We start from the raw sequence: 26,452 nt of genomic DNA on the forward strand, positions 1-26,452 counted from the left end.
CCCCGTGTTGGGCTGTGCCCCAGCTGCCACATGCCCCTTGCTCGAAGCTTGTAACGTCAAAGTTTGCAGAAAAGGCATTTTTTACTAGTACTTGACCGCTTTAGGGAGGTTGCGCACATTTGTGTGTCTGTGCAGCCACCCTCATGGCACCTTGGCTGCCTACATCCAACCGCTTAGACATGGGCACATGGCAACTTGTGCTGAGCACAAAAAGCAGCATGTGGGAGAAAGCTATAGGGGCCTCTCCTCAGTAATGGCCATGCTTCCCACTGCCTATTCACATTTGGTATTATCTTGGAAATGAATAATGTGGCTTGTTCTTGAAGACCACTGCTCTCCAAAACCTCCTTTACGTTGTGCTGCTCCTGCACGTCAGCACTAAGACCCACATGCAAAGGAAGACGGAAGTGAGGTTCATAAAGCCCTGGTGGCGACGGATCCCTCTATCCCCATGGTAAGAGTAGTACCTGGTGTTGATCCTCCACTTGTGCCCAAGAGAATCAGCATATCCCAGCCTCTCATCCTCACCCTAGCCCAGGCCCAGCAGCCATCTACTGCCCCTTGCTCCAGTGCTGCCATACTTAGCATCTCTACTCCTGCCTAGGCTTGTGTGGAAACACATCAAACCACAGCCTGAAGTTGGACCCTGCTCCCACCCTCCCTGCAGAGTCCTCCTCTGCTCCACCTCTCTCTTGCAAGGCCCAGCCTAGCCTGGGAAGGCCACAGCCCCACGAAGAGCAAGGATGTGCTGCCCCCATCCCTCTAGGCACTGCCTGGGCCATGTTTCCGACAGATCTCTGTTTATTATTTGGAGTACACAGTGAGCATGGAGAGGAAGCAGCTTTGCCAACAAGGCAGAGTGGTTATTGCTGCAGGCACATTTTCCAGCAGCGACAGGGGCATGGGGGAAAACGGAAGTGTCTTGCCTACATCTATAGGGCAAAGGATGGGCCTTTGCCCACTGCCAAGCTAGAGCCACCCCCTTACCACAGGAAAACAGTGAAGAGAGTGCAGGAGTGCGGAGAAGTGCAAATCAGTTTGCACAGGGGCCCATCTGTGCTGGGTAGAGGAGCCCAAAGGAGGAGGGGAGTGTAGCAGTGTGTGATGGTAGTGTAAAAAAGGATGAGAACATCTGTGAGGAGAAAACCCCCCTCAAGCCAATCCCACCCCTTCCTGCTGAGCAGAGCTCCCCTCTGCTCCGTGGGAGGTAGCTCCCTGGTGGCACCAGGCCCCTGCCCTGGCAGAGAGCCGTGAGCAGGCACAGTGGCAGGAAGGAAGGCAGGAGGCCAGGGCCAAGTGCCCACGGTAGTTCCTGCGCTGGCCTCAGTGCAGTGAACCTGCTGCTGTGGGAAAGCAGTGGCACTATGGTGGTGGCACTCCTGTGCCCACATGGGAAGAGACACCCAATGCACTGTGCTAGGGGGTGGCAGACGATCACGTGGTGGGAGAACTCCCCAAACATTCAGTGCTTAAGTTATGGGCTTGGCCCTACTGCAGGGCAAAGATAAGGTAGGAGGCATGTGTTCAAGGCCACACAAAAGGAGTCTGTGGGAGGAGGAACCAAATTGCTGGTGTCCTGATCCACACAGGACCCCATGCTTTGGTTATGTTACCCTTTAGAAAGCGTGTGGTGGTGATGAGTGCAGTGGAAAGAGTACGGGCCTTCCTCCTCCCTATGGCACGCACTCTCCTCCCACCAGGACGTTCCCAGGAGGCCAACCCTGGTGCCCCAGGGACCAGCTGCCTCTGTTGGAGCAACGTAATAGATGTTGATGCTCCCAGCATGAAGGTAACATATGCCAGGAGGAAGCAACACGAGTCGTCCCCCCTGCCTTCTCCCCACAGCTCCTTCCGCTCCCTGCTCTGGGGCCACGCTTGAGCCTGCTCCTTCACTCGCCTCCACAATGGTTGCCATAAAGCCAGGTACAGTGATGCACAGGCACTCCCCTGCTGCCTGCCCTCCTCCTGTTCTGGGGTGGGGAGAGAGGAGAGGGAAGAGCGGAAAAACAGCCCAGAAGAAGAGAAGGGCAGCCCCTGTCTGCCTTGGACCCTGCAAAATGGTCCACAGGAGATGGTGGGGTGAGTCTTGCCGGGAGGTAGGGCAGGGCTGGTGGCTCAGCATGGGATGGAGCAAGGGGAGGGAGAATATCCTGTGTCCATGAATCCAAGGGCAGGCACTTGGAGTTGGCCTGGCCCGCCGGGGTGTCCTAGCTGCAGTGGATCTGTTGTGGCTCTTAGCCGCACATCGTCAGCAACAGCCACTGCAAAAGAGAGGGAGACAGTATGAGTAAGGGGTGTTGGACTCCCAACATTTCGATAGCCCCCTGAGAGAAATGGAGTTTGAAGCAATCTCCTTTCCCATCTCTCTGGATCTTTCATGGGTTCTTTCCTTACCTTACCCAAGGGGATGGAGGGCTTTCCACCTCCTGACCCAGTGCCTCAGCCCCAAGTCCCCGCACCCTCTGGACCCACGGCCCAGGGCTGCTGGGCTGAGCTCTCACCTCGGAGATGTTCATCACAGCAGTGCCGGTGCCTTCGGGGTCCATGCTGCGGAAGAACCCTGCAGGCCACAAGAGCAAGCTGAGCTATATGCCCTTCTCCCCCTGCCCTCCCTGTCCCAGGGCTGGCACTCACTGAACATGGCCTCCAGCTTGACCAGGCAGCTGACAAAGTTGTCGAAGTCCACACCCATGCTGGAGTCTGCATAGCGGGCTACCACCACCTGATGCAGCTTGTTGTTCAGCTTGAAACCTGAAAGGCAGAGCAGTCAGCACCCAGGGAAGTCAGGAGAGGAGGATGAGACTCCCAAAGCTCCCAACCAAGGGGAGGTGGTGAGCCCAGACTTAGCAGGAAGAAGGGATGCTCTCCACAGAGCTACAGACCATTGCTAGATGAACAGTTAAGCTCTGGATCAAACCCTATAGGTCGGAGAGGGACAGAAGTTGGGACCATCTTGCCTGGATCCCCGATCCCAAGGCTGCCAGCATTCAGCATGGCTGGGTTGGAGAGAGCCCAGCCCAGACGTGGGCCCTAATCCCCCTACCACAACAGATTGGCTGAAAGCATGCAACAAAGGCCAGTATCGCACTTCTCCTGCATGGGATGGGGGTCCCACAGGGGTCCCACAGCAGGAGCCCCATTCCTTCACTCCCAGCCCAGCCTCATCCTTCTCTACACCCACCTGCTGACTCTAGAGCCATGCGCATTTCATATGAACTCATGGTGCCCGATTTATCCAGGTCGTGCTGACGGAAGATGTTCTGCAAAAAGATCACAGAGGATGTAAAGGGCAGGCTCTCCTCCTTTCTCCATTCCGGCCATTCCCTTGCAGGGTTTCCCACTGCACCATGTGTTGTGCCCCACTCTCCTTACCAGCCAGCTCCGGATCTTGTTCCACAGGATCTGGAACTCCACCAGCCCAAGGCGGGCGCTGCCATCTTTCTGGGGAGCAGCAAATCAAGGAAAAAACAAGCAAGCAAAAGGGGTGTAATAAAGGCATGTCCTGAGACAAAGCAATCAGACCCCAACCACCTTGGGTGAGAAAGGGCATTTCAGCCAGACCACATTCAATCTGGCCAGTTCCTTTTTAACTTCCCCTCTCCTTCCTGCACCATAAGGAAGATCGGAGCCCGCAACCCATCAGGGAAAGTGCAATGCTTAGAACAGCTGCTGTGCTGTTCCCCAGAAAGGGCTGCACTTCTGCTCTGCACAGCACTCTGCTGCAGTGTTGTCAGAGCAACAGCAGGCTGGCACGCAGCTAAAAGGATGTTGCAGGGCCAGACTAAAGAAGGGGCCTGGAGCTATCCCTCTACCCTGGCCTCCAACTGCATGTCCTTATGCAAGCAGGAACATAGACTGCTGCTGCAATTGTTTTTTCCCCTCATTTTTAACCATCAGTCAAGATGGATTTGGGGAGAGGACACCCCTCTTTCCCTTTCAGGAATGCCTCAAAGCCTGCGCGATGTTATAGCTTATCATCCTAGGGTGAAGCAGGACCTCTGTCTGGTGTTTGTGAGCCCGTGGAGAAGTGAAGCATCGGGTCCAGAGGGGAAGGTTGAAAGCATGAGCACAGCCAGGCTGGGGTTCTGGCAGCAGAGAGGGAGCAGGCCAGGGCCCAAAACAAGCAGGAGAACTCACAGCTGTTTCCAGGAAACCAGCTACTGCAGCCCAGACGGTCCACAGAGCTACAGGCTAAATCCGCACGTGCATATAGCAGACATCCCTGAAGCCCTTGTGGGGCAGTTGCAAGGACCCCTTCCCTTCCCCCACTTGAAGAGCTAGGCAAGACCCCGCCACAGCTCCTGCGGAGAAAAGTTTCCCTGCCGGAAGGTTGAGTGCTAGGGAATCTGGCCCTTGCCCACAGTGCTGAGAGGATACATCCATCAGATTGACCATATTGCGGCAAGAATCCAGGCTGAATCCATCTGTCTTCAGATCTTTGTCTAAGGAGGAGGGAGATTGTGTGCATCAAAACACTACCTGTCAACCAGGCAAGGGCCATAGGGAGAAAGAGCAGTACTTACGCCTAGCGATGACTCTGTTCAGGATAGTCCTGAGCTCAAAGACACTGATTTCCATGTCCTGCAGCAAGAACAGAGTTAGTAGTACCCTTGTCTGCACCCACCCCTTTTCCCTCTCCCAGCTGGGATGGAGGGCTGCTCTCCATCCCACTTGCAGCCCTTCCTCCATTGCTGCCCAAACACCTCCACCTTATTCACAAAATACCAGGGTGCTGTGAAGTTTCCTGCATGCCCAGAATGGTTCAGGCCACAGCTGGACTCTCCTTCCCCAAATCTGCTCCAGGCATGCCACCCCTGGGGGGAGCTGGGCCAAGCTGCAGCTACTTGTCTGCAGCCCTGGGGCTGAGTGAGCTTGGGGCAGGTAGAAGCTCGCTGGCTGGGAAGAAGTAGGTGGCACCAGGAGACCCTGGGATGTCCAAGAGCCTCCAGGAGCCCTGCCTTAGGGAAGCCCCTACTCCTCAGTCTGTGCAGCTCTAACAGCCAGAGGTCCTGTCCCTTCCCCATGCTTCCCAGAGCTTGCCGCAGCTATACCCACCTCCCCTGCCAGCTGCTGGAACATGTTCCTGAAGCCATCCTCTATGTCATCTTCAGAAATTTCCTCCTGAAGCGACACAAGTCAGAAAAGGAGGTTAGCAAACAAAACTAGGCACTGCCCTACCCCTGAGGGTCAGCAAACTCATCTTTGTTCCCTTCCATGTCCCCATCACCATGACATCTCCAGCCACAGCGACAGCCCAAACTCATGCAGCCAGCTTCTGCCTACAGCTTCCCCCTCCTCCAAGCCCCAGAGCCTTGGCACTGACTGAATGAGAATAGTGGGTCTTACCTCATCTCCCAGATCTGCTGAGATCTCCTCATCCAGCTCCCTGGGGGCACAAAGGGGGAAACAGTGATGAGAGGGTGGTAGGTCCCCAGCCAGCAGGCTGCCTGCAGAGGAGGAGTCTCCCACAGCTCAAGGGTCCCCCTTGCCCAGGCAGGCTGGCCTGTGCTGTGATGTCCCCCTGGCCAGGCCAGGGGCTGAGATGCAGCAGCAGGCTTTGAGGAAGGGACTCACGCTGTGTCTGACTGCTTCTCGGTGAAGACCCGCAAGACGAAGTCGGCCTCCTTGTGTGGCTCAAAGGTGGAGGGCACAACGATGTACTCTCCGGGAGGCAGCCGGATCTGGTTGCTCACCTCCCGCAGGTTGATGAAGGTCTCAGATCGTGCCCGTGACTGGTTTCGCAGGAAGAAGTCCTTCTTCATGTGCACGTTCTGACAGCCCTGAGCCTGGGGGGGCAAATGCACCCATGGACAATGGCCCAGCCAGCAGCCACAGAGGGGGATCTGCAGGGAGCAGGGTGACCAAAACCTGCCCAATGGGGCAGAACATGCCCTGCCCCAGCCAGTCAACTCAGCAGCTCCTGCTGTAATGGGTCAGCCCAACTTGGCTCCACGCCATGGAGCAAGGTGGCAGCCCAGCAGCACCGGCACACTGTGGCCCAGCCTCACCCACGCAGCACACTGAGCTGGTATGGAGGCACGGTCCTGCTGCCCCCCAGCCCAGCAGCTGCTCTGCAGAGAGCAGAGAGCCCCTTGAGGTCCTGCCTGGTGTGACTCATCCTCCTGGCACAAGGGTGCCCAGCACCCTTTAGCACCCAGCCACTGCCAGGGCAATGGAAACTCCCATGCCAGGGGGTATGCATGCATGTTTGTGTGCATCAACCCCTTCCTGCCCACTTCTGTGCTCCTCTCCAAGAGGCAGTAAAGTCCAGTGGCTCAGGACATACCTCTTCAGGGACCTGCAGAGAGGAGAGAAGAGGGAAATCAGAACCCCCCATTCCTGTGTATTATCTCTTACAGCAGCAGGGAGCACGGGGTGGGGGGCAAGGATTTGGTGGGGGGAAGGGGGGGGACTTTAACCCACAGTCTGGCTAAAGTAGAAGAGAAAGGTGTCCTTGAGAATCATGGTGCCAGTCCCATGAGGGACTGGCAGGGCTAAGCTGGTCCCAAGGAAGCAGCAACAGGGTGGGGGGTTACCTCGTAGACAGCGAAGCCGATGGTGTGCATGTCGCCGCCCACCCGCCGCTCCCTCCGCCGATGCTTCTGCATCAGGGCCACTAGGAAGCTGCAGGCTACCTCGTCATCCCCAGGGTCGTCATCCTCTTCCAGGAGCTTGATCTTAAACTGGGGGTTGATCCAGAATGTGGCTGGGAGGGAAGGAGGGACACGCGGATGAGACACCTGGCTCATTCCCTGCCGAGCTGTGTGGCTGCTCACCTGGGAGCAAAGGTGTGGGAGGGAGAGGTACCTGGGTGATTCCTGCAGCCCCCGGCCGTGCTCCCCCGGCGCCATGTGCCTTCAAACACCTGTGTGTGCCACTTGCTCAGCTCATCCTTGGTGAGAGCGTCGGGGGTTAGGTTACAGATCTCCAGCCTGGAGAACTCTCTCATGAAGTCTCGGAAAGACATCCTGCAGGAGGCAGAGCAGGGGCTAAGGCCAGAGCACAGCTGGGGAGGGAGGGAGGAGGAAAGCAAGAAGCTCTGAACTCAGCAACTGGTACTTTTATTAGGTGAAAAAAGGAGAGGGGAACTACCCCAGGCTCCTTTCTCAGGGGACTCAGATGCCCTTTCAGGAACAGCCTCTGTCCAGCCCCTTCACCTCCAGGGGCTGGCTCTCTGGCTCTCCTTCTCAGAAAGGAAGAGATGCATTAATTTGAAAGGAAAGAGGGCAGAGCAGGGACAACAGTCCCTGCAGAGATGCAAGCTCCCTGCCTATCTCCTTCCATTAAGGCTGGGCATACAGCCACTGCACACACTGGGAGATGACCATCCCTCCTGCCAGACCACTCTTTCTGAACACAGTTACTCTTTGACTTTCCAAAAAAATCCTGCAGCACAGTGTCCCACATCAGACTTTCAATGTTTGCCTAAGCTGGTTGCTTGATATTTCCACTGGGGACCCCTTTGTTCTTGTGGCTTAAGAAGTACTAAGCAACTCCTTCCTATTCACTCTGCACTTCCAGCCCCTTTCCCAGAGTTCAGCTTCCCCTTGTGACTACCACAAAACACAGAGGCAACATTTTTGGAGAATTAAGTGAGACCAAGATCTTTTACTCTGAGCAGTAATAGCTCATTTAGAGCCCACTGCTGGGTTTGTGGCATAAGGGATGTTTGTCCTTCCTAGGCATTAATTTGGATTTAGTTGTCCTGAATTTCCTTGAGGGAAAGGAAATTATTAACTAGATCAGATAAGAAAAAAGTTAACAGGCTCTCCAGTAACAGAAATGCAGCTAATAAAGACAGGTCGTAGGTTTCAGGAGAAGTTGGACTGCAGAGTCTCCCCCGGCTCCTCTGCTTTTTTCCAAGGTGGACGCTGAAAAACAGGAGCACTTCTCTCCAGCACTCACCAGAACTCTCCATCCTCCATCTTCAACTGCAGTTCTTCTCTGTCACTGGGGTCAATGTTGTCCCACTCAGAGGAACTGGCACAGCAGGAGGGAGACAATTAGACAAGGACTTCTTAAGGTAAACTGAGACATTCCCAGCGCTATGCACTTCACAGATGGCCCTCAATGGACCCCCTCTCCAATGCAAAGGGCACTGCATGCTATGAACTACCTGTTGGCAGTGCCATGCAAGAGGTGCCTGCTTGTTTTGTGCACAATGTCAGCTGGCCTGCCAGCAGCAGGACTGAAGTCCCACATAGTGAGCTCACCCATCGCTCCAGGCTCCGGTCCACTCCACCTGACCCCAGGGGTTCCTGATGCGGATGAGCTGTTCCTGCTGACCCCGGTAGTTCACCTGCCAGAAATCAGATACAAGATGCTAAACCCATGCTGCTGGCCACACCATTTTATTTCTATCATAGCCCCATGCAGCCAACTCACATCTCTGAAGGCTGTGACAGAATAGGCATGGCCCTTCACCAGCTTCTTGAAGGTCACTGCTTCCATATCAAAGGCACTTGTGATCTGAGGAGAATGTGTAAAGCTTAAGTGAATGAGATTAATTCATGTCATCCTATCCCAACCCCTTCCCAGCAGGGGCTTTGTCCAGAGAATCACCCTTGCTTTGCAATGCTCCAGCAAAGGGAAGGAGCAGGTACCAGCCACTTGTGTTCAAAGGCTGTTGGATGAGGACAATTTAAAGACAGACTCCCTGCTGGAGGGCCCAGAGAGCCATCAGGGAATGTCCCAAACTTCAGAAAAACATGAAAAGGATTTTGTGCTTCCCAAAACACAGTGCTGTCATCAGCAACACAGAAATATTGTCCATGCAAGCTACAAATCCCAGAACGTGTTACCCAATGGATCATGGTGGTGCACAGAGATTGCTGTAAGCAACAGTCTCTTGTAGAAAATGTGTAGACTCCAGCCATGCATATAATACTGGCAGCAGACCTTAGATCCTGGCAAGCTGCTAAACGTGGCTGGATTGCATTTGGTCCCACACAGATTTGCAAATCCAAGGGGTACCACCAGCAGTGGTGATGGGGACAACGCACTGCATTGCTTGCGGATGGAAAGGGAGTGGATGGAAAATGCAAGAGTAGCTAATTTGCAGATGTTGACACAAGACATGGCCAGAGTGGTAGGCTGAGCCTCACCCATCTCAACTCCAGACTATTGAACATTTCCAACTACACCAAAATGAGACCTTTTTAGCAGCTAAACTGTAGCCCCTTACGTTGTGCCCACTGGCTTGTCATGCTTGCTCTGAAAAGGATGCCCCAACACGATGGGGAAGAAGTAACCTCCTGCCTAGTATCACAGCTAAGGGACTGCCAGCACAGGATTTTGGCATCCCGGAGGAAAGTTGTGAGGCCTCGCCTTGGCCATTACTGGAGGAGAGTGCTCCTCTTTGAGGAGCAGTGCATCACTTACATCAATGGAGCAGCCCAGCAGGGACCCCCTCTCCAGTGCCTTGCGGATGATGTGGCCCATGTTGCGTGGCGGCCGTTTGAGGTCATACATCTCTGCCACACCACCGGTGAAGTCCTCAAAGCCCTCAGTGGTGCTGCCCCCGGAGAGTGACTCGTAGCAGCCATTCAGCCTGAGCACCAGAGGGTACAAGAGGGGTATGCAAGGTGACAGGGACACCCCACACTGCTGCTTCCCAGGCACCCTGCAAAACCAGGGCCAGGGAGAGAAGAGACCTCCCCGCCACACTCCTGTCTCCCCCCACCAGCAAGGCACCCATCCATCCTCATGCCCACTGCAGCAGGACTCACTTGGCATAGGCCTTCTCCAGCAGAGCACTCCAGAACTCTGTGCACTCTGCTGAATGCACAAACAGGAGCTCCCCATCCTTGGTGGGCAGCTGGTCATCAACCACCACGTCCACCCACTCGCCAAACTGCCAGATCTGGGGAGGAAAGTGGGGTGAGTGGTCCAGAGGTACGCTGGGCAGCACCACGCTCCCTGGATAACCCTACCCCAGAGGGATGTGCTCAGACCATAGCCTGTAGGACAGCCCATCCTGCTCCCAGCCCACCCCCGGGCTGGCAAAGTCCCACTGCGGAGGGCCAGGAGCTCCCAGCCTACCTGGAAGTGGAAGATGCCAGCATAATCCTCCTGAAAGCTCTGCCCGTGGGGCACCACGCGGTGCAGGAGTTCCTCATTGAGCGTGAGGGAGCCAATGGCAGCCAGCAACCAGCAGTCGCCTAGGGAAGGAGAAGGAGCCAGTGAGAGGCATGTGCTGCCATGCCAGCTCACTGCCACCTCCGTAGTTGGGGGGGGCAACAGTGATGCCAGGCCATGTATGGGCCAGCAGCACACCAGTTTGGGGCCCCTGAGTTCAATAAGTGCATGGGGAAACTGGAAAAGGTCCAGCAGAAGGATATCAAGCTGGTGAGAGGTGCGTGCCCTGTGAGAGGAGGCTCAGGGAGCTGGGCTTGTTCAGCCTGCTAAGGTCAGGCAGCACCCACTTCCCAAGCATGTCCCGTGGGGTCTCTGGGGACGCCAAGCCCCTGGGAACGCTGGCAGGGAGCCCACATACCAGCTCTGCGGGCACTCTCCTGACCTGGCACGCTGCCAGCATCCCTCCATGCTGCCCCTCAGCTGTGCCCATCTTGCTGTTTTGGTCTTGAACCTCTCTGGGGTCTCCATTACCATCCCACACCCCTGCCCCACATCCAGCGTTGCCAACACCCCTCACTCCTAGCCTACCTAGAGTAATAGCAGGTGCTCAGAGAGAAGAATTAGATCAAGGCATGCAGGGAATGACCCCCCTGATCTGCAGCCTGTCTCTGGACCATCATATATGGTCAGCATCAACAGCTCCTTTCTGCAGTCATTTATCAAGACCATCTTGGGTCTCATTTGTAGAGCTGCCCTCCACGCCCATCATCTTGGGACAGCAAGTTCTGCAGTGCAACTGCACTTTGCATTTAAAGAAAAAAATTTTTTTTTTCTTCCTTGTTTTCAGTCACTGAGCAAGAGGCTTAAAACACTGCCGCTCCAACTTCTCAGGATGCAAGAAGTAACACTGCATATTTCCTTCCAAGTGCTCTTAACCACAAGCGCTGCTTTAGGCCAGTACTGCTCTTTAAATTCTTTACCCTGGCTCCCCTTTCTCTTTTGCCTTTAAAACCTGTCATACTTTAGCCTCTAGCCTGGATAACCTGTGCTGTGGTTTGACAAAATGGCATTTCTGGCTTTGGCCTCTTAATGACCAATTAAAAAACACCACAGTGCTCTGTGCCATTACTTGCTCCAGCTACTGCCTCAAGTTTGTTTAAATAACCTGGATGCATTAAATGTTGTCAGTCCTGAAACTGGTGAGCTATGCTAAGGTGCCTGATATTCACAAAGTGCCCAACTTGATCTGGATCAGGAACATCTCCCTGTCTCAGTACCTTTGCTGCCCCCAGGCTTGGGGGTCACTCCTGGAAAGAGGAGGAATCACTATTTGTACTACGTAGCTCTCCTTTCAATTCTCTTCTGCCACACAGTGCTGCTTTGCAAGCACTTTGTCATGACTAGCACCTCCCCACCTCAGTTTGTTACTCCCCACTGTCATCTCTCACTATCTATGAAGGGAGAGAGCTGCTTGGAGCAGCTCCTGGCGTTGTTGTCAGTGTGTCAGGAACAGATCCACCCAGCATCTCCCCTGATCTTAGCACAGTCAGGCTGTACATCCATCAACCCATGCTCACGGGCTCCTAACCTGGCGCCAGCAGAAGCCACAAAGCATCCCCCACCTTCCACAGTTACCACAGTACTAAACAGGAGGGGAGTCTTGGGTACAGAGATGAGGGTGCACAGGCTGAAATGAAAATGCTCTGTATGGGCCTGCGGAAAGGTGCTGTGAAACCAGCCCATTCTCAGCATGTGCCTTACACAAACACCTCTTCTCCAACCATGTCAACCCTATGCAGCTGCTGTTCTCTAGACCAAGGGCTGGGGACAGATCTCCAGCACTTACCCAGAGCCCCCTGGCAGATATCTGTCCGTGTTGCACCACCAACGATGAACTGAGGGTCATCCACTAATTCCTGCAGGAGGAAGAGAAAACTGGATGCTAGTGATGGATCTAGCAGGGCCTGTGCTTCTGCAGGGCTGGCACCAGTGGTACCCTGGGTTACACACCCTCAAAAGCCCCAGTTGCTGAAGGCAACACATCCACGCCATGCTGTCTAGAAGCAATGACATAGCCCACCCATTCCAAAGCCCAAGGTCTGCTGCCCAGCAGGAAAAAAGGCTTGCTAGACATAATATTCTTCTGAGCCAACACTCACTAAGCATTGCCCTAATCCCTTGGGAAAGGAGGTTATGAAGCACTTGAGAGATTTGGAGCGTGGTGACCAGCAGGCCAGTGCCAAGCTGCAGCTTGGCAAACCATGTTAGTGCAGATATTGCAGATGAGGGCCACCAGCCCAACCCGAGGAGAAGCAAGCCTGATACTTACTGAAGGACGCTTCCATTCCACCCCCCGCGTCTTGCTGGAGTGCGGCCCCAACTCCTTGAAGCCAAGGGCAGAGGGAGAAGCAGGGAACTGGGGGTCCCTAAAGAGGGTACCACTCTCAAGACACTCCTGCTTGAGGGCCTCATAGTCCTGGTTGAGGTACTTGATGGCATTATGGTGCTGGCCAACCCCCTCTGCTTTCAGGCGGTCCCTCTGCAGCCGGGCAGCAATTCCCCCGAAGGGCATCATGACTGGGCACAAGCAGCACTTCCTTCAGCTCCACTCCCTGCAACGAAACAGGCACCACGAGGCTGAGGCAGGGCCCCCTGATAGAGAGGGAGGGGTGGTCCAGGGCACCTAGAAACAAAAAACGTGAGCAACCGCCTGCAGGAATGAGGTTTGCAGCACACGGCAAGGCAAGAGGTGCAGAGCCAGGGCAGGGAGCCCAGGGCTGGTCAGAGCTAGCACACCCCAGGGGGAAAGTCGGCAGAGTTTCACACAGCACCAGACCGCTGCATGCAGCTGCTCCTTTGAGGAAGTGGGGGAGACCCAGTTTCCCATCTCCTCCACAATGGAACCTCCTCCATCAGCATTGCTCCGAGGCAGCGCGAGCAGAGCCCAGCTGAGCCACCAGCACGAAAAGCACCCCTGGGTGAGCGTGCATGCTGCAAGGATCTCCCTGTATCCCATCCCCAACACAGACTGCAGTGCTTCTCTGCGCAGAACTAGGTCATGGTCTCCCACCCAGCCTGTCATGTTCCCACCGTCTTTAGCATAAGCTGAACAAGGAGAGTGGCGCTGATCCCAGCCTGGAAGGAGATGGAGATGGGGAGCAGCCTGCCGGCAGCACTGCAGAGTACTCTCCAGCTCCCCAGCACACAATGGCTGAGCACAGAGGAATTTCAGGCACTTTCCACCTCCAGAAGCATCTCCTCCAAGCTGCCAGCCTGGCCGTGCTCCTGGCTGCTGCCCATCTCTTATCTGGGCCTCTCCAGGGCATTCCCTGTAGGACTTGGGCGCTCCCACCCCGATCTCCTCAGCACGGCTGTCTGGACGGGGCAGACTCTCCCTGCCCTGGTTTGTGACTCCTCCGTGCACATCCCAGCCGGGAAGGTGTCAGCAGCTGCCGTGCTGTGCCCGGAGCGCCTCTCTCGCGCTCAGAGAGGCTGCGGCTGCCTGAGCACTGAGTCAATAGAGGCGAGGGAAGGGAAGGGAGGAGCCCGGGGGGGGGGGGGGCAGAGACAGCGCCTATCTGTGGGACACGCAGAGGGAAGGAAGAGGCGGGACAGCCCTTCCCCAGAGCGCAGGGTGACTCAAGCATCGCTCACCGCGAGCGGGCTTCTGGGAAGCCGTGTCCCGCGCTGGGCAGCGCTCCCCACGCACAACAGGCACCAACGAGGAGCCTCCCGAGACATTTGCCTGTCTCCTCAGGCACCCCCACCGTCCTTGGCTGGACCAGAGGGACAGAGGCTGTCCTGCAAAGAGGACAGGAGGGCAGCAGGGTGCTGCGGTGTGAGGAGCACACCTGGCCCAGGAGACCAGGGCAGGCCAAACCCCACCAGGCCTCCCCGCTGCTCCAGCCTCTCGTCCTGGCAAAGTCTTGTCCCAGCAAAGGTCCTGCAGTGTCCCTTCCTCCTGGTGGGTTTAACCAGCAGCAGCTTACACCCGGGCCCTCCAAACCGGCATGACGCAGCTCTCCTACACGTCTGGCCCTATGGCCCTGCCCTGCTCCACCCACTCAGCAAGGCAAGCCCTAACACTGCTCCCAGCTACATTCAGCCCCGCTTGGCAACCCACAGTGCCAAGGGCTAGCACTGACACCCAAGGCCTGTGAAGCAGGTGCCATCACCATGGGCCCACTGGAGTTGTGGCTTACCTTGTCCCCCCTACCCCAAGGTATCTCAGCTCCACCTCACGCACAGCAGGGCTAACCTTCCCAACACTCCTTCCCAGCACAGCAGGGTACAACCTGGCTCTGAAGGGGTATCTCTCCTTAACCTGGAAGTACTGTGATAATTAGGGGATGGCAGGCAACACTGAAAGGGGTGCAAGCTCTTGGCATGTGCTTTGCTATTGGTGGGGTATAAGGTGGGAAAGCAGGGTTCCTAATCCAAGGAACTACCCAGAAGCTTTTCTGGGGGAGAATCCACTCTTTCCCATTGCTCCTTCTGCTCTGGGATGCCCTAAACCCATTGCCTTTCTCCAAGGTGGTATCACCCCTCTTCTTCCCTCTACGGACAGCCCCAATCCCATGCCTGCCCCAGAAGCCACCACTCTGAGCATCCCACATCATCTCCTCCCTCCGACTTCCAGTTTGGCTCCATTTTGCACCCAAGACCCCTACAGCCTCTCACTCTCCCAGCGGTGAGGACTGTCTTTCCCAGAGAGCTGGTGGGATACTTCCTCCCATCTGAATGGCTAGGCAGAGCTCAGCAGGACTGTGGGAGGAGGTATCCCAAACACAGCCATCCACACAGCCTTCAGCTCCTGCCTCACGACTTCCTCAGCTTCCTGCCTTGCCGTGCTCTGGCAGGCCCAGATATGGCTGCAGGTGTGCTTGGCAGGATGTGCTAATCCCAGGCTGAGCAGCATCCCTGGGGCATGGAGAACGCCTTGTATCTGGTCCCACCTCCAGCAAAACCTTGGCTTGGCATCAATCCACCTAGGCCATGGACCCTGCCAGGGCTCACCGCTGCGCTGGAGGGCATGAGTGTCAGGGTTTAACACTGCAGGAGCATCCCTCACCAGCTCCCTCTCCAGAGGGCTCAACGCCTGAGGTCTTGAGGATGCACAAGTAACCAGCACCCACCTCTCAGTTACTCCCTAACTCTCAGCACCAAAATTGCTGGCATCACCTCTCCTCTCCTCTCCTTCCCCCTAGGCAAAGCAGTTACATCTGCAAAGTTAACTCACACACCACAACCTGCCAGAGGATATGGAAACTCTCCCTCCCTGCAACCTGCAGGCTGCCTGCAGCCTCTCCCAACCTGTCTTCAGGCCTCTCTGTTCACTTGTATTTTCCTCACCCACATCTGCCCCCATGAAGGGATCAGTGGTCCCCCCTCGGCCTCTCTGCCCTGCCCCCAGGGACTAGACGAGGCCTTGGACATGCTGAGCTCTGTGCAGCTGGGACAGGGGCACCATGCAAGTTATTCTTAGCCCTGTTACTCAAAATACTCTGGAAGGCTGTGCTCTCCACAGACAGAAAAATAAAGAACGGTGGCAGACCGAGGTCACGCAAGCGCAGAAGGAGCATTTCAGACCCGAGGCTGGGACAGGGACCAGACTAGTTCTTAAACAAGCAGGGTGAGAATAAGTCACTGGAGAGGCCTTTCCCATGCTGATGCTGACAGACACAGTAGGTCCTCTAAGTGGGAGGAAAAGTTACACAGCAACTCAGAGAAAAAACAAGCCCATTAGCCCTCCAGGATAGCCCATGCCACCTTTCCAAGCCAGGCAGCATCCAACCATGATATGATGCTTTCTAGCATCAGACATCTTTGATCCCTAGATTGGATCAGAAAGACACGTTGGTCCCCACAAGGCCATGATACCTGGCACACCTTAGGGCATACAGAAAAACTGGGGTCTCCTGTACAGCATCAACCCTGAGGCCCATCCAAAATCTCTGCAGACCTCCAGGTCAACAGCTGCACTCAGAGACCAGAGATCAGGGCAGGGTATAATGGACCAGAGTGGAGCTTCCACCAGTCCTGGCCCAGCGCTGGTGAAGGCAACACAGGACCCTGATGGCTTGCTCATCTCCAAACACCACAACTTCTCAATGCAGTGACTGCTCTGGGGATCTCCTGTCTCTGCCACCTGACATCACTCCCTTCCTCAGTGCCAGCAGCGTGGCCAGGCAGGCAGAGCCTGGTGCTGCTGAGACAGCCTGCTCCATCCTGCTGGACTCCTGACCCAGCAGTGCTCCAGCACACCCCAGCACACACTCAGCTTGCAGGAGGGAGTCAAAGCTGTTTATAGAAACTCTTCCTTATGTTGTATGGGCAACTCTCAGGCTCTTCCCAGGCACCAGGTGAGGAAGATCCCTACTGCCCAGGGGCTCCCCTCCGCTTTCCCATACCCCCTTGACTTGACTTGGCTGCCACAGCACAAGCCCACTACAGCAGACATTGGCCAAGCATCTAGGCCAGCCTTGACTCCCTGCCAACCCTCCAGACTGCATTACAGGCTGCTGCGATACCCAGTTTACTTTCTGCTGTGACTGGGAAGACTCCCGGCCACTGCAGCCACGACTGCATTATCCAGCAGAGACGAGAAAGAAAAAAGGTCCGTGCAACTAGCAAGGGCAACGGGGGCTGGACCCCGCCGCTAGCACGGTTCACAAGGCCAGCTCACACCACACAGCGCGCAAAGGCCTCCGGCGCCTTACGCAGCCCCCGCGGCACCCCCGCCCGACACCGCACACCCCGTCCCCGCGCCCCGCCGCGCCCCGGCGGCCGGGGAGGCACCGGGCCGGCCCCGCCGCAGGGCAGGGCAGGGCAGGGCAGCGCAGGGCAGCGCAGGGCAGCGCAGGGCAGCGCAGGGCAGGGGCGCAGCGCCCGGGGGCCGCCGCCGCCCCGGCCCCCGGCCCAGCCCCGCCCGCGGCCCTTCCGCAGCGGCGCCGCCGGACACGGTGCCGCAGCGGCGGGCCCGACTGTGCCGTGCCGTGCCGTGCCGTGCCGAGCCGTGCCGTGCCGAGCCGGGGTATCGCCCGCGGCCGCCAGGCGGGCGGGGGTCTCCGGGAGGGGGGGGGGTCACTCACGGTGCGCGCTGGCTGCCGCCGCCCTGCGCGGCCCGGCCCGGCCCGGTCCGGCTCGGCTCGGCCCTGCTCCGCGGAAGGTGGGGTTTGGCCGGGCAGGATGTGCGGGCGGCTCGGATTGAGCGAGGGCGGGGGAATTAAAGGCGCAGCGGCCGCGGCCCCGCGGCTCCCCGCCCCGCCGGCCGGGCGAAGCCGCTCTGCCCCGGGGCGCCCCCGCGGCGCGCAGCGGCCCCCGGCGGCGCCGGCGCAGCCTGCGCGGTGCCGCGGGCCCGGCCGCGCCTGCCCGCCCGCGGGCGCGGGGCGCCGCTGGCCCTGTGCTCGCTGGCGAAGCGTCGGAGCCCGGGGCTGACCTGGCAGCTGGCCCTGCGGCTGGCAGCTCTTGGGCAGGAAGGGCCTCCTGAGGTCCCTTCGCCCTAAAATTGTCCCCTGACCCTGCGCTGGGGGTGTACAGACAGCCCAGGCGGGGCGAGGCTGGAGCACTCCTGGCGGTGCTGGCTCAGCCTCGCCAAAGGCACCCCTGCCTTGGCCCCCTTGCTGCGCGCAAAGGGCTCGGGGCACGCAGAGGCCACAGCCGGGGATGGAAGGAGAAGGGGAGCATCTTCCCCAGGGAAGGCGTTTGTGGATGATGAGGCAGCAAGCCACCAGCTCCTGGGGTAAGAGAGGGAACTTCCCCAGTCCTGGTGCCTGCAGCCTGCCACTGGCAGCCCAGCCCTCCCTGCGGTCCTGGTGCAAGCCCTGGCCATCACGGCTAGCCCTGAGGGCCTCCCAGCCAGCTGCCCTTAGCTCTGGGGTGCAGAGGAGCCACCCTGAGCAAGTGGTACTGCCACGGGGCCTCCCACAACAGGGCCGCCCATGTGTGCCTGCTTGCCGTGACTCACTGTACACCTATGTGGGGTGGTGCCGCTGCCAGCATGCATGGCCAGCAGCGGGGCTCAGCATGGCACCGCACGGCATGGCACAGCAGTTCACGGCATGGCCCAGCACCGACCAGCACAGCTCAGCTCAGACTAGTTCAACGCAGCCCACCACAGCCCAGCCCCCCACCTGCCCCAGCCCCAGGAAGAATGCTGTGTCTTTCCCCAGGGCTGCCGTCCCGGTGCTGGGGTTGGATGTGGTGATCCCAACGGGTGCCACCAACCTGGGGATCCCTTCACCTCCCCTCGTGGCTGGTTGCAGCTGAGGAGCCTGCTAACACTTCACATCACGTCACCTTAGGGAGTTGGCATCCATGTGCTCCCCGCTGGGTCCTTTGGAGAGTGCCTGCTTTCTGTCCCAGCACTTCCAGGCCCAGGAGGACACGGACAGCTTTTGCAGGTCCCGTTCTCACTATGCCACATTGCCCTGTCAGAGCATGTGCGGTATTATCTGGGTTGTTCTGCCCAACCAAGGGCATATGAACCAGAGTAGAGTTTCCACCAGTCCTGGCCCAATGCTGGTGAAGTAGTATCTTGTCTCCCAGTGCCTCCATTATGAACAATCCCCTGCCCACAACATGGCTGGAAGGGACATGACCCAACAGCTGGTATGGGGCTGGGCTGAACCGAGGGGCTCTGCACCACTCCTCTCCCAGACTAATGTTTACGCTGGTAGTTTGTGGGGCAGAGGGGGAGGAAAGGGAACGCAATCCTTGGCTAGTTTGAGCCTTGGGGGAGAGGCTGAAACAGCACCGTACCCACCTATGATGCTGAGACACAGCAAAAGAATAGAAAACTGGACAAGAGCACAAGGAACAGATGCAAGAGAAGAGAGACAAACTCCTTGCTAAGCAAGGTTGCCCCAAGTTGCACACAGAGTCAGGAGCTGCCTGAGGGAAGGGCAACCAGGACACTCAAAGCCGGACAAAGCATAGCCGTGCCACTGTACACACAAAGGAAAGCTCCAGCTCTGGCCAGGACCCGTCAGAGCTGCCCTGTCCCTGTCCCCATCTCCAGGGAGTGAAAGACACACAAGTTCAGGGCACATTTGGGCTGAGGTGAAGTGTCTGCACTGCCAAGGGCTCTCAGGAGAACCAGCTGCAAACAGCTGGTGCTGCCCACCCACTCCAGCTGGTACAGGTGGAATAAGGCCATGTGCTACCATGCTCTGGTGTGCTGGAGGGGGCCACTGCACCGTAATATCAGCCAAAAGGCTGGTACACTGCTGTCCCTTGCATTGCAAGGCCCCTTAGATAGCTGGTTCTCATGGGGTTCGAAACAGCTCCCGTGTAACCTTTTCACACAGGCTGTCTCATGTTCTGCCCCTTGTTCTTGGGTGTAATTTCCTGCGAATACCTGCACAATTTCCTCGTTCTCTTCTTTTCAAGCTTTCTTTTGTAGTGATGCCTACAGGAACCTGACAGCAGGTAATGTACCTCCTGTTTTGGTCTTACTGTTCTTTGTGTCTGCACCCAGGTGTCACCTCTTCCTTGTTTTTTGACTGCAGGCCGCCAGGGAGTGCCTTTTGCCCTGTGTTCACCCTGCACCAAGCTTGTGGAGGAGCATGCTGGTCCCACACACAAACCTAAGCTCTGTGGAAGCCAGGTGGCAGGGATGCTGCCTGCCTCCACTCAAAACAGGGCTCTGGTGCATGAGGCCATTGAATGCAGCTGTGCCTGAGCAACGTGAGGTGCAACCAGGCTGGCTGGGGTCACCGGTCTGTCATCCTCACAGAGGCCTACCCTACACCTCACTTCCCCACCACTGTGACAGGCCAAGCAAACAAAGGCACACATATGTAGTGACTCTGCTTAGCCAAAGGCCAGGGTACCAACTGGCTGGGAAACACCCATGCTTCAGCCTATGTTTAACAGCAGCACTGAGCAGCCTGAGTCCATCCAGCTGCTGCGTGCCTAGGGCACTCTGGTGGGCTTAGGAGACTGCTAAGCTACAGGGAGCATCACACAGCAGAGAGCATTCCCAGCTCTGCTGCACTCCAGGGGCCTGGCACCCTTCGCAAAGCCTTCAGCCGCCCATCCACCCACACCAAGCCAGGAGACAGGTTCCTGACCGGAGATATCATGAGCTGCCACATGTGCTGCTGCTGACACTTGCCCTGTGTGCAGAGATACTACTGAGGTGGGTAGTGGGGGCTGAGGAAAAGGGTTAACACACTGCACAAACCCCCATTTTTCCCTCTGAACCATGCACGCTTCTGAATCCTAGCTGCAGCCAAGGTCTCTCCTCTCAGGTCCCAACTCCACCCCGCTCCACAAAGAAAGACCACAAGAACAACAGCTCCTTTTTTTCCTTTTTTCTTTTGTACACAAATATATACAGGGTATTATACACATCTCTACACAGACAGTGCCAATCAGAGTGCAGGTCTCCATGGGCAGAGCCTGGCCACCGCCCCGACAGCCACAGGCGCAGCCCTGGGGCCACAACCGCGTGTACAGAGACTGGAGCCATCCCAGCCAGCCTGCCATACCGGGGTGGGGAGAGAAGGGTGCTAGATGGGTGTAGGAATATGGAAGCAGGATCAACATCCTCCCCGCTCCAGCCTGGGACCGTGCTGGGAGCTCTCATCCTGCATGCTGATTTCATTTCTAGCCCGTCCCAGGAGGGGATGAGTGACAATCAATGTGCCTCTCTGCACCCTACACGTTTTTCAGTCCCAGTCTGGCTACTCGGGGCCAGCCACAGCCTGCCCTCTCCCTGCCTCTGAGACCCATGTCTCTTCCCCTCTGCCCCCTAGTTCCTCTGGGCCTGGAATTCCTATTAGAGAGGTGTATGGAAAAGTCAGCTACACCCTTCCTGGAGCTGTGTGACATGGGACAAGCCCTGTGCCTGCTCTGTGCCTCAGGATCCCCTCCTCTAACAGGGGGAAGGGGGAGAAAAGAAGCAATCGGTTGTGACTGCCCTTCCCCAGAGCAGAGCTGGAAGGGCTGAATCTTCGGTCATTTGGGTCTATAAAGTGCTTTGAGCTCCAGGGCCAGAAATGGTGAATAAAATGTTAAATGACTGTCCCCTTCCCCCCAGCCCCAGGAGACCCTGCAGGGCACCAGGCACCGCTCCAGCAAGCCGGAGACAGAGCAGCCCTCAGAAGACAGGCACAGGGAAGGTGGTAGTGTCAGCAATGAGCACCAAACAAGATGGTGGCAGGGGATTCAGGGAAATAAATACAGCTCAATAGCAGGGAGATCTATGTTTTCCTTTACATTTTACACAAGGGGAAGGGAGGAAGCAGCTGAGGGCAAATGATCCTGACCAGAAACGTCCTCACAAGAAACCTTCAAATAGGGTCAAATCTCCCCGCATGCACCAGGGGCTCCAGTCTACATCTCCTGCCTGCTCCCATGTGCAGGTCTTGGGCCTTAGACCTGCCCCTGGCCCAGGGCCCCTCTTGCATCCTTCCTGTCCCCTCCCTGCCTTCGAGACATGGCCATCACCAGGGAGGGCAGCAAGGGCAGAGACTGGGAAGGAATGGCTTCCCCCTCTCAGGTTGGGGGATGCCAGGCAAACCCATGTCCAGCCCACAGGGGGTGAAGCATATAAATAAAGCCAGCACAGGCCCATAAGGCCCTCGCCCTCATGAAAATGGTGGGCTTAGTGGGAGAGGGCTCCCTCCCTCTCTGACCGCCTACCGCGTCGAGCCGAGACCCGTAGGTGCGGGGAAGGCAGCGGCCCAGTGTCAACCAGGCAATGCCGACTCCGCATGTGCTGGGGGCTCTGTGGTCCAGGCCCCTTCTCCCCTCTCCATAGCACCCAGGAGACCCCTCCCCAACCCAGCCCTCTCTGTGCCCAGTGTGGCTGTGCAGACACAGGGCAGTACGGGGAGCTGGGGTAGCATGGGGGGGTCAGGTTGATTTTTGTTTGAAAGGGGAGCAAAATGTGCAAAAAAATGCCACTTAAAAGGATGCGGCATGCCCCTGACTGTAAGCCTCGGGAGGGGCAGGGGGCATCATCTGGGAGAGAGGCTGCCCACACCTCCTCCTAGCTGCAAGAACTGCCCTTGGCACCCCTCACCCTGCATGGGGCTGCCCAGCCGCTCAGCCCAGCGCTCCAGCCCTCACCAGCCCTGCAGGGCTTTTGGTGGGTGACACCAGCTCCCCCCCCAGGGCTAGGCTATAACCCTCCCTGTGTGTAGGTGGTGGGGGCATGGGAGGTGGGTGCAGGGGATGGCCACAGGCTGAGCAAGGGCACACGTGGCCATGGAGAAAAGGGAGGGAAGCTCTGCACAGACACAACAGCTCCCTGGTGGCTCAAAGCCATCCCCCTTCCCCACCCTTCACTAATAGGGACTCCCAATATGATGTTTAAAGCGTTGTGTTTGTTGCCTTCCAGTAAATCTAATAAGTCATTAGTGTTCCTGTTTCTTGTCAGGAGGATGGAGGACAAAGGGGCCCTCCCTAGAGTCCCAATGGTGCTTGAAGGTCCCCCCTGCCCTCAACGCTCACCCTGTCCCCACAAAGCACCTAATTTTCCTGCTCTCCTTGGGTCCTCCTGGTTCACAAAAGAAGCTCAGCAGGGTCAAAGTCACCTTCCTCCCCAGCCCCTGGGGTTGTGCAGTCTGGATATGTGTTAAAGAAGGTGGCTAGTAATGAGCATGCCCCTCACAGCTGCCCAGCCGGGCACCTGAGGGAGCAGTGGCAGAGGTGGAGGCAGGGAAATGGAGAGCCTCAGTGCCCCTGCCCTCGCTGAAGGTAGTGGCCCTGGGGGGTGGGCAATGGCAGCGGCTGGCACCCTCCCTGCCTGCTCGCTTCATTCAATTTTTCTCTCTCTGTCTCCGTGTGCGGCAGCCTGCCCGGTGCCTGGGACTCCTTCCCCTCCCTCCCTTTGAGGTCCCTACTGGTGGATCTCGTTCTCTATCAGGCTGTCCTCACACGACTGGAAATCTGTGTCATTCATGCCATCCGTGTTGATGAGCTCTTCGTCCTGAGACCCCTGCTCCTCGGACTCGGTTGCTTCGCCCTCCGGTGAGGAGTCCTGCAGCACTTGGGCAATGTACTTCTGCTAGGGCCACATAAAACAAGGGTGAGGGGTTGGGGCGGGGAGAGCAGAAACACAAGTGAGCTCCAGGAGCTTCTCACAGCCCCTGTGGGATTCAGGGCAGCAAAGCACAATGGGGTGAAGCACCATGTAGTTGGGAGGCTGAATACAGGGACAAGCTGGGAAGGCAAGGAACGGCTCCCCCAGACTGCATAGGAGACCCAGGGTGGGGGGAAGGGGGTCATGCTGGGAAGGAGCCTAGATTACATATGCACATCAGAGCCCAGCTCTCCCTGGAGAGCGGGAGGCTCCACTTTACCTAATCTCTGCATTTAATCCTCGAACATCTCTAAGTACTGTGTTGGGCTCACAGATACCCATGCCTGTGTTGAGCTACCCAGAGCAGAAACTCCCCCTCCTCCTCTGTTCAGGACTCCTGGGCACAGGGAAGATGCCTGGTGGATGCAGGAGCTGCAATACAAACTCTCTGCCTTGGCTCTGGAGGCCTAACAGTTGAAGGAAGAGAAGGGTGCAGCTGCAGCCTACCACGGTGGGGCAGTGCCCAGCCAGGAGATCTCCCCCTGCAGGCTCAGATGAGGAAAGAAGGTGGGCAGCATCGAGGAGTCTGGCAGCTCCCCAAGCACCCCTCTGTCTCTATATAGACCTCAGCCACAGCTTAAAAAAAAGAATCTCATTGTGGAAGGAAGTAGCTGGAATAGAGCCAGCGAGCCAAGGAGAAGTTCAGAAGACTGAACCTGGGATCTCAGAACTAGACAGAGGGGAGTCCCCCAAGGCTTTGAGCAGAAAAAGCATTTTCTTTGCTTTCAATACGCCTATGGAGACCCCTTTGCGTTGGCCTGAGGGCCAGCCCTGTGGGTGCCCTGATGGACAAAGGCTCAGAGATGTAGAACAAGAAGGGAGATGTAGCCAGTCTAGATTTACTGTGCTGGCTGAGAGAGGCAAAAAGTGATCACACAGCATCTGGGGAGTGGAGGAAAAGGGTGTGGGACAGGCAGAGGGAAGATTAAAATTCATCACCCAGCTCAGGTGAGTGGCACAGGGCCCAGCACTTGCCTCCCACCCTCATCAGGAGGCTCTGGGTGCTGCCTGAGAAAGGCCAGGAGTGAGGCACTCGGACAAGAAGGAAATGTACAGGGGTACCTCCCCTTCCTAAACCTGGGTAAGAAGTGTGCCAGGGCATGGAGGTGGGAACAATGACTCACTGCGGATTTGGGAGCTGGCAGGTTGGTGGCAGGTCTCCCATTCTGCCTGTTTTCTATGGCATCCACCTCTGTGTGGTCAATCTGTGGTAAAGGAGAAATCAAGAGAATGCCAGGGCAACACATTTGCTGTCTCACTGCCCCCAAACTTGCAGCAGGAGCCACACTCCAGTAAGGGCTACGCTAGAGCTCTCTGTAGAGTATGGGAGCAGCGTCCCATGGCACAGACACAGTCGAGCTCTGGGCTGCTTTGGGAACTTTCCCCTTAGGGAACCTGGAGTTCAAAGGCTCTGCTGGGGATGAAGCTCACATGCCAAGGCTGGCCAGGGGCCCCCAAAGCTTCTGCTGTCTGACTGTTGAGCTGTGCTCCCACAGGAAGAGCCCCACACTCCCCCACACAGCACAGAGCCTCACCTTGTAGTTGTGAGCGCTGAGGTATTTGAAGTGCCCGAAGCAGACGTGACACAGGCAGATCACAATGGTGATCACAAGGACCACAAAGGTGAACATGGAAGTGGGGGCCAGGAACCCTGGGGCAAGACAAAACAAAAGAAAAAGAAAAAATAAAAAAAAAGAAGTCACAGCAGCTCTGGCTGTGCTCCATGCCCAGGAGACTGCCGGGAGCATGGCTCGACGGGGCTGTGCCAGGCCAGCAAAGTTGGTCTGTAACTGGGCGTTGAAGGAGGCCAAAAGCAAGGCACTCTGGCAGGGGCAAGCTTCCCACCCTGGCATTTACCTGTGCGCATGGTGGAGAAGAAGAGAAGCCAGAAGAGGCAGAGGATGGGGGCTGCCACAACCTGGTTCACGGCCCCCGAATGGATCTTCTTGTCCAGCTTGGCAGGCAGGTAGGCATAATACAGGTTGTACCGGTCCACTAAGTGCTTAAGTAGCATGTACATGAGCCCTGAGAGATATCAGCAGAGAGGGGAATCAAACTCTTTCCCAATGCCTCTAACCTACAAGTAGTATCTTCCCCCACCCCATCCTGCCACCCTCCAGAGCTCTCCCTCTGGCCTCCAGTGCAGGGAGGTGGAGGGGCACTGCTTACCGAAGGGGACAATGATGGGACAGGTGATGCTATACGTCATGACCACAGTGAAGACACACATCATCCAGGCATAAGCGGCCCCAAACTGAAACTCATAGGCCTGATGCTGCAGGAGAGAGCAGAGGCCTGTCAGCGCAGCCCCAGAAGCCAAGCAAGGGGGCTACATGACACCCCTCTGTCTGCACATTACACCCACATTATATACGCAGGATTTGGCAGGCCAAGGAGCGCGGGTGCCCCAACACAGCACTTTCAGCCCCAGGTAGAAGCCATAATCCCGTCCCCCCCAGCCCCACTACATACTCGCTTGACGTTTCGCCGCTCAGCGGCTGAACGGGCCAGGCAGAGGCGTATCATGTACATGAGCAAGCCAGGGATGCGCAGCAGGTCCATGGCATTCCCAATGAAGGCAGAGGCGATGACGTAGTTCACGAAAAAGGCCCCATTATCTGGCAGAAACACACACCTGAGGAGGGAGAGTAAGAAAAGGCTGCAGGAGGTGTTCCCTCTACCAGAAGGCTGTATAGGGGATGAGCCAGGAGCCCCAGCTGCATGGGGCAAGGCCATGGGGACCTTTGGATGTCAGCAAGGATTCCCCGTTATAACAGAGAGCCTTCTCTCCTGCTCCACTTACTCAAATCGTACTGCGGCTTCAGCCAGGAACTTCTTGTCAAATAACCAGCGGAAAAACACATCCAAGCTGTGGGGGAACAGCAGGAGGGGAAGAAAAGAGAAAAAAAATTGAAAAAGAGTTCAGTGTGAGTGTAGAGAGGGTTGTAGACAAGGACCACATGTGTATATGCCCCTGGGCCCTGGCCGCTCTCCAGAACCAGCTACTGCGCTAACAGGCAAGTCTGTGTAGCCAGACATACATTCAGGGCAGTGCAACATCTCACAGGGCCCACCAGCTGCGGTTTTCCTCTCTCTAGTGTTTGTAAAGGGCAAAGTCTTTAGTGTATGGAAATCCTACTGGCAAAAATCCCATCCTGTGAGATCCATGCTGCAGGGGACAGTATACCAGTTCTCACTTTTGCTCTCTCCTGTTCCCAAGTATGCAGCAGGGAAGGTGTTTTGTTTTACACTACTACTTTGCAGAGGAGCTTTAATAGATAG

At 56.8% G+C, this 26,452-nt stretch overlaps 2 protein-coding genes across 4 annotated transcripts in view; both read right to left on the reverse strand.

The window, feature by feature from the left end:
• Window positions 1-783: 783 nt before the first annotated feature.
• On the reverse strand, window positions 784-17,311 carry CAPN11 (calpain 11). Of its 2 annotated transcripts, XM_067293218.1 has the most exons (22): window positions 17,169-17,311; window positions 12,407-12,689; window positions 11,924-11,993; window positions 10,042-10,160; window positions 9,729-9,862; window positions 9,382-9,550; window positions 8,386-8,469; window positions 8,214-8,299; window positions 7,906-7,980; window positions 6,808-6,968; window positions 6,537-6,706; window positions 6,287-6,298; window positions 5,575-5,786; window positions 5,347-5,386; window positions 5,056-5,121; window positions 4,524-4,581; window positions 4,378-4,442; window positions 3,373-3,441; window positions 3,182-3,260; window positions 2,635-2,751; window positions 2,502-2,560; window positions 784-2,261 (listed from the first exon to the last, which is right to left on the reverse strand). In XM_067293218.1, the coding sequence occupies exons 2-22, from the start codon at window positions 12,650-12,652 to the stop codon at window positions 2,235-2,237; spliced, it is 2,118 nt and encodes a 705-aa protein (XP_067149319.1). In that variant the 5' UTR covers window positions 12,653-12,689; window positions 17,169-17,311; the 3' UTR covers window positions 784-2,234. The 2 variants fall into 2 exon arrangements, with proteins under 2 accessions (XP_067149319.1, XP_067149320.1); XM_067293219.1 differs by lacking the exon at window positions 6,287-6,298 and having other exon boundaries at window positions 17,169-17,310.
• Window positions 17,312-20,378: 3,067 nt separating this feature from the next.
• TMEM63B (transmembrane protein 63B) overlaps window positions 20,379-26,452 on the reverse strand; it is a 60,357-nt gene continuing 54,283 nt past the window's right edge. The window contains exons 18-24 of one of the 2 annotated variants that reach the window (XM_067293216.1): window positions 25,974-26,039; window positions 25,643-25,805; window positions 25,340-25,445; window positions 25,028-25,195; window positions 24,706-24,821; window positions 24,295-24,375; window positions 20,379-23,092 (exon numbers count right to left, since the gene is read on the reverse strand). In XM_067293216.1, coding sequence (XP_067149317.1) covers window positions 22,928-23,092; window positions 24,295-24,375; window positions 24,706-24,821; window positions 25,028-25,195; window positions 25,340-25,445; window positions 25,643-25,805; window positions 25,974-26,039 — 865 coding nt within the window. In that variant the 3' untranslated portion in view covers window positions 20,379-22,927. Of the gene's footprint in view, window positions 23,096-24,294; window positions 24,376-24,705; window positions 24,822-25,027; window positions 25,196-25,339; window positions 25,446-25,642; window positions 25,806-25,973; window positions 26,040-26,452 lie in introns of both variants that reach the window. The other variant, XM_067293217.1, reaches the window with a different exon arrangement.

The sequence above is a fragment of the Apteryx mantelli genome, chromosome 3, assembly GCF_036417845.1.
Source record: "Apteryx mantelli isolate bAptMan1 chromosome 3, bAptMan1.hap1, whole genome shotgun sequence".
Lineage (NCBI taxonomy): Eukaryota > Metazoa > Chordata > Aves > Apterygiformes > Apterygidae > Apteryx > Apteryx mantelli.

What these genes read in the sequence shown, in the direction of transcription:
- CAPN11 (XM_067293218.1), bottom strand. Translation starts at nt 12,652, where the DNA reads ATGATGCCCTTCGGGGGAATTGCTGCCCGGCTGCAGAGGGACCGCCTG. An exon ending in TGGAATGGAAGCGTCCTTCA is followed by an intron (nt 11,994 to 12,406) that starts GTAAGTATCAGG and finishes TTCCTCCTGCAG; the next exon opens with GAATTAGTGGATGACCCTCA. An exon ending in CAAGCTGGAGGCCATGTTCA is followed by an intron (nt 2,561 to 2,634) that starts GTGAGTGCCAGC and finishes TGTGGCCTGCAG; the next exon opens with GGTTCTTCCGCAGCATGGAC.